This window comes from Bidens hawaiensis, unplaced genomic scaffold (genome assembly GCF_021521415.1).
Source record: "Bidens hawaiensis isolate Kalapana, Puna unplaced genomic scaffold, B.hawaiensis_p1.1 tig00005152_1, whole genome shotgun sequence".
Taxonomy (NCBI): Eukaryota; Viridiplantae; Streptophyta; class Magnoliopsida; order Asterales; family Asteraceae; genus Bidens; species Bidens hawaiensis.
The window spans coordinates 1,386,951-1,393,432 of NW_027491329.1; the positions used below are offsets into that span (position 1 = coordinate 1,386,951).

The 6,482-nt window shown below is 37.7% G+C and overlaps 2 protein-coding genes across 2 annotated transcripts; both read left to right on the forward strand.

Moving 5' to 3' along the window:
* Positions 1–1,464: 1,464 nt before the first annotated feature.
* LOC143629089 (large ribosomal subunit protein uL3c-like) lies at positions 1,465–3,113 on the forward strand. Its single transcript, XM_077098451.1, has 2 exons — positions 1,465–2,044; positions 2,822–3,113. Exons 1-2 carry the CDS (start codon positions 1,465–1,467, stop codon positions 3,109–3,111), a joined length of 870 nt encoding a protein of 289 aa, XP_076954566.1. The 3' UTR covers positions 3,112–3,113.
* Positions 3,114–5,471: 2,358 nt separating this feature from the next.
* LOC143629096 (uncharacterized) lies at positions 5,472–6,273 on the forward strand. Its single transcript, XM_077098458.1, has 2 exons — positions 5,472–5,807; positions 5,914–6,273. The coding sequence occupies exons 1-2, from the start codon at positions 5,472–5,474 to the stop codon at positions 6,271–6,273; spliced, it is 696 nt and encodes a 231-aa protein (XP_076954573.1).
* Positions 6,274–6,482: the final 209 nt, after the last annotated feature.

A 6,482-nucleotide genomic window follows, 5' to 3' on the forward strand; every position in this document is an offset into this window, starting at 1 on the left:
CGTGTGACAGCTACTAAAACTCAAAACAAGTAATCGACAATCCCCACCGGAGAATATTAAGCTAAGTCTACCCAGGGTTAGATTAGTATTAATCCATTATCAGTCGAGATATTACGTTAAGCCTACCAAAAGTTAACTTAGTGTTTCTTTAGGTAACTAAATCAAACTATATGGCACCTATGGACCAAATATATTACAATGGAAATCTACATCATTCTTCCAGTTGTATTCCACTTATTTTAACCTATAATAATGAAAATCTCTAATGTCTTCCTTTAACTTATTTACTTATGTCCATTGAGCAGAGCTTCATTTCTCGTCTTCTACAAGCTCCAACAAGTCGTAATGATGATCGCTTAGTTAACTTTCTTTTTTCCGTCTTGAGCCATACATCTGAGAGAATTTTAAGGATATCTCTAACCATAAACGCATATATCAAAGGTATACCATAACAGTTAGTTATAAATTGCCAAATTAATGTTGAAACGGAACATGAGCTTAGATATATTCCACCGATTACATCGCTTCTTCACACATCGGCATACTTTTATTTCTTCAAGTATCCCTCGTTTTTGCAACTCATCTGAAGTAAATATTTTACCCATTTCTACTTTTCATCCAAAAAAATTTACCTTTAAAAAACCCATTGGTTTCATTCCATACACAAATACTAAGAGTCTGTTTGGTTGAATGTAATATAATTGGTGAAGGAATGGAATAAACAGGAAAATGAAATGGATCATTGATATTCCTTTGTCTTGTTTGCTTAACCTATATGAATAAAATAAATTATTGCTTTTTGTGGTTTGGTAGAAAAGAAAAAAAGAAAAAAAAACAATGAATGAAATACATATTATGAAGATACCTCAAAATAATGAAAAGTAGCAAAACAAAAAAAAATGGCAATGACGATGGTGGTCAGGTGGCGGTGACAACGGTGGAGGCGACGATGGTAGTGGCGGGTGGTAGTGGTGGTAGTTAGGTGATGGTGGTGACGGCGGCGGTGGTTTTGGTGGCAGCGACGGTGTTGGTGCAGTGGTGGTTGTGGTAGCGGGTGGTCAGGCAGTTGTGGTGGCGACGACGGTTGTGGTAGTCAAGTGGTGGTGGTTGTGATGGCGACGATGGTGGTGGTAGCTGTGGTCAAGTTGTGGTGGTGATGGTTATGGTTGTCAGGTGGTGTTGTCTAGAATGAATAGTTAAGGTAGTTGAATAAAAAAATAAAAAAAAGAAAGAAAAAATAAGAATGAATAGTTTTGATAATATGAAATTTTTTTTATAACAGTTGATTTTAGTCTATTAAATGAACTAAACATTTTTTTTTGGTTCCATCGTATAAAAAGATACCTTAAAAAAATGTGATCTTTAAAATATTCAAATTTTTTTTTTCTATTTCAATGGGTATATAGCAGCGGATAACAAAACCCAATATTATCTTGTTGTCCAACAGAAAGAAAGAAAAAAACCATGTCCGTAGTCATCGGCCGGATTTCTTCCATTACCACCACCACATACACTCCCCAATTCCACAGCCCATCTTCCTCTGCCACCACCACCGCAGTCCATCTCCGTTGCCACAAACCACCCAACAGCAGCCTCCAATGCTCCTTCAACCCCCTTTACATATCCCCTCTGAAAACCCTAACCCGTCGACCCAGCATCATCCGCTCCAGCATGGAAGCCGGCGTGGGCTTAATGGGCACCAAACTGGGTATGATGACCTACTTCGAGTCCACCGGCAAGGTGGTTCCGGTGACTGTGATAGGGTTTAGAGAAGGCAACGTTGTCACCCAGGTCAAAACCAATGACACCGACGGCTACAATGCGGTTCAGGTCGGCTACCGCAGGGTCCGGGATAAGAAACTGACCAAACCCGAGATGGGTCATTTGGAAAAGTCCGGGGTCATTCCTTTGAGGCATTTGCAGGAGTTTCGGTTGCAGTCCGTTGATGGATTCGAGCCGAATCAGCAGTTGGTGCTGGAAGACTTGTTTAACGAAGGTGATTTGGTTGATGTTTCGGGTACCACTATTGGCAAAGGCTTTCAAGGTTATATATCTTTTATCTTTTTATTATTATTATTTTTATTATTCAATTGCATATAGCATGATATTATTATACTAGTGATACTAGATTTACCTGATGAATCCCAAAGTTATATTCTCAAACGGGTCGAGTTGGATAATGTTTTGTTTACTTATAAATAAATGGGTCTATTTAGATAACGTTGATCGTTTTAAAAACAAGTCGATTATGGTAAAAGTTGTTTAAAGTATGTTTTAGTGGGTCGATTTGGTTAATGTTCATCTTTCTAAGAGGGTCAAAAAGGGTAAAAGTCACTCAAGTGTGTGTGTTTAACGAGTCGATTTGACTAATGTTCTCTTTACTTATAACCGGGCCAATACAGGTAATATTCAGTTCACTTATAAATGGGTCGATTTGGGTAATGTTCCTCTTATAAATGTTTCTATTTGGTTGATGTGCATCCTTTCAAATAGTCAGACAAGATAGAAGTCACTCAAATTGGGTTTCGATGGTCAATCTTGGTAATGCTAATCTTTTCAAAAGGGTAAATAAAAATTTGCTTATATAGGAAATGCGTCAAATATGGTAAAAGTAGCCTGAAGTGTAACTTAATCCGGACAATCATTTGTAAAAAGTTGGGCAAAAATTGTTTTCTTATTCGGCCTATGTTATTTACCAGGTGGTATTAACCCGACCTAACCTGTTTTAACTTATACAAAAGTTACCTGCCCAAGCTTTTACAAAAACAGCATTTGCAGTTTTTTTTCTATGTTTTCTTATTCGGCCTATGTTATTTACCAGGTGGTATTAAGAGACACAACTTCAAAAGAGGTCTAATGACCCACGGGTCAAAGAGTCATAGAGCACTCGGGTCAATTGGAGCAGGAACAACGCCTGGGCGCGTGTACAAGGGGAAGAAAATGCCTGGTCAAATGGGTGGTACAAAAACAAAGATCCGAAAACTTAAGATTGTTAAAATCGACAGTGATTTGAGAGTTGTCATGATCAAAGGGGCGGTTCCTGGTAAGCCCGGAAACCTTATCCGAATAACGCCCGCTAAGATTGTTGGCAAGAATATCCCTAAAAATTAGTTTGATTTTTGTGAAATTTTGTAATGTGAATTGTTATATCAAACAAGAATGGTGAAACTGGAGCAGGGCTGTACCTTATTTATATATTATATATGGTTGAGTTATTTTTAATTAATTCAGGTTGTTTCCTATGCATAAATGGACATAAAACAGTTTTATGGTACTTGGTAACACATAAAATTTGATAGTAATATACAATAAACCGTTATGATCATAATTCATACTTATATTTGGATATGAAAACAATATGATCAATTTTATTATGATCATGCTAAATTGCTACCTGGTTAAAAGTTATACTTGTCCTTTATCATCACTTTCTTGAAGTAAATCTAATTCATCTATCACTTAAAGTAAATCTAATGATAAAGATGAGGGAAAATTCTAAAAATAATCCAATTTTAGAAAGAGAGTATGAAAATAGTTCTAGAAATTATCAAGTTACAAAACCATCCAATGAAATTTATCGGATCCGTCGCATTGGTATTATAAAAGATTTTAACGGCCACTAATATTCTTACCTACCATGTGGCTTTTGCATTCAAATAAATCGGACCAGATTGTTGTTGTTTGAAAAACATTTTTGTCTGAAAATCACCTCCATGAAAATTCGTGTTTTTTTGAAATTCGTCTGACTACATGAATTTCATTTTTGGAGACGAAATTCAAAAAAGTATCATCTTCATCTTCTCCATCATCTTCATCTTCTTCATTATCTTCTTCATCTTCTTCATCTTCATCTTCCCCTTCTTCATCTTCTTCTTTATCATCTTCGTCACATCCTCCCTTCACCGTCCGCCACCCATCTCCCTCCCCGAAAAACTCCAAGAGCTCAACATTTTCCAGCGAGCCACCGCCGGTCAAATCCATATGAATTTCAGACAATGGCGGGGGTTTGCCAGAAAAGGTTGAGCTCTTGGAGTTCTGTTGGAAAATTTTTTTTTGTGTAAATAAAATATTTTAATTTTGAATTCTTTTATATTATATGATTAGTTGAAACACCATTGATTTAGTCAAGACCATTCAACATGTCATTAAGTTTTGGTCAAAACTTAAATGCCTTGGTTAATGTTGATTGAGTGTTTCAATTTTTTCATTAATGATGGTTGAATGGGTTCAACTTTCTACTAGTATAAATACCAAGGGAGCTCCTTGGTTGTACACACACAAAAAACACAAAATTAACACATTCTCTCTTGTGTTTTCTCCAACTTTCTTCCTAATGAATTCCAACATTCTTGATCATCTTCATCATTTTCTTTAAAATACTATTCAGGTGTTAGAGCCCTCCCCGGCAGTACATATATCGCTTAGGCCGTTGTACCCTGGGAAACAAAACGGGGAGAAGCCTGGAATTTGTTTTAAGGGCCCCGTGTAAAACACGATACTCGACCACAAAAACTACAACACCATTCTTTTTCTACACCTTTCTTGCATTATTTTATTTCAATTGTATTGTAATTTTGATTTTTTTCCGGTGTAATTCGTATTGTAATTTACTTGCTTTCCAAGATAGGTTTGATTCTTTGTATTGTAATCATTTTATTAAGGTGTTTTATTTTTATATGCTAACGGTTTCCTACAATCTTAAAAAAAAAATTTAAAAAATCACCGTTCGTGTATTCAAAACATTCTCGTGTGACTCAAACTAGTTTTGTTTCACACGGTTGTGTTTTTAAAAAACAATTTTTTTTCCGTTTCTATTCAAAGGAGCGACTTTGTAGAAACGAAAATCGGTTACAATTCGGATTTTTTAACACTAAACTCTGGGAAAAACCCATTGGTTGGTCCCTTCAAAGTTGGACTTAGAACACCTTCGGTGGGTTAATTCAAGAGTTCGGATTAAAAAGTTTTGCGTAACTTTAATTTAGTGGGAGCGACCATTATTAATATTTCCGGAAAACTAACTTAACATAGTTTATTTTTCAGAAAAAATGACATCACCGTCATCGAGCAACGTTACCGGTATGCCTTCGTCCGTTATGGTTGAAGTGACTACCATGGCTAATCACGCTGAAAAACCCGAGAAGTTTTCGGGTTTGCACTTTAAACGGTGGCAACAGAAGATGTTCTTCTATTTGACCACCTTGAACCTTGCGAGGTTCTTGACAGAATCCGCTCCCCCAGCCACTAAGGCGAAGGGGGAGACCGACACTCAAACTTTGAGTGCGGTAGATGTGTGGAAGCATTTGGAATTCTTATGTCGAAACTATTTGTTAAACGGTTTAGTTGACGCGTTGTATAACGTGTACTCTTCAATAAAGACTGCCAAAGAATTATGGGAGTCTTTAGACAAAAAGTAAAAAACGGAGGATGCGGGAACACAGAAATTTGTTATCGTCCGTTTCTTGGACTATAAAATGGTTGACTCTAAGACTGTAAATAGTCAAGTCCAAGAGTTGCAAGTTATACTTCACGACATCTTTGCTGAGGGAATGACACTTAGTGAGACATTTCAAGTGGCAGGGATGATTGAAAAATTGCCTCCTAGTTGGGTTGAGTTTAAGAATTTTCTTAAACACAAGCGAATGGAGATGACCATTGATGATCTTATTGTTCGACTTCGGATAGAAGAAGACAATAAGAGAGCTCAAAAAGGTAGCCTAGTGGATGTTTCCGCCAAGGCTAACTTAGTCGAGTACGGTAAATCCTCCAAAGGGGGCAACAAGGGAAAAGGCAAAGGTAACAAAGGGAAAGTGAAAGTGGACCTTGGCGTGAAGAAAGGGGTTGTGAAAAAGAAGCCTCCACCTTTCCAAGGACCATGTTACAACTGTAATGAGATGGGGCACCGGGGCGAACCAGTGCAAGAAACTGAAGCGCGAGCGTGCGCATTTGGTGGAGGAGGATGGTACTCCTCTCGTTGCGATGGTTACCGAGGAAGCGGCTTTCGTCGAGGAAGTCAACGTTGTGGGAGACGCACCCAAAGGGTGGTACGTTGACACCGGCGCGACCCGCCATGTTTGCGGCAACAAACAACTCTTTAAAAATTTCAAAGAGGCGATGGGTGACCAAAAGCTTTACATGGGGAATAAAGCGACTGCGGACATCTTGAAGTGGACTTCTGGCATGGAGCTCACGTTGACCAAAGTTCTCCATGTTCCCGAGATTCGCAAGAATCTTGTCTCGGGATGGATGCTCAACAAGCACGGTTTCGCTTGGTGATTGAATCGGATAAATTTATTTTATCGAAAAATAGAATGTTTGTCGGCAAGGGTTATGCCGACAATACTATGTTCAAGTTGAATGTAATTGTTGTCAAAAATTCTATGAATAAAATTGCAAATTCTATTTACATGATTGAGTCGTCAAATTCTAATTCTTGTGTTTGGCATGGTAGACTAGGACATGTAAATTTTAATTCAGCTCGACGT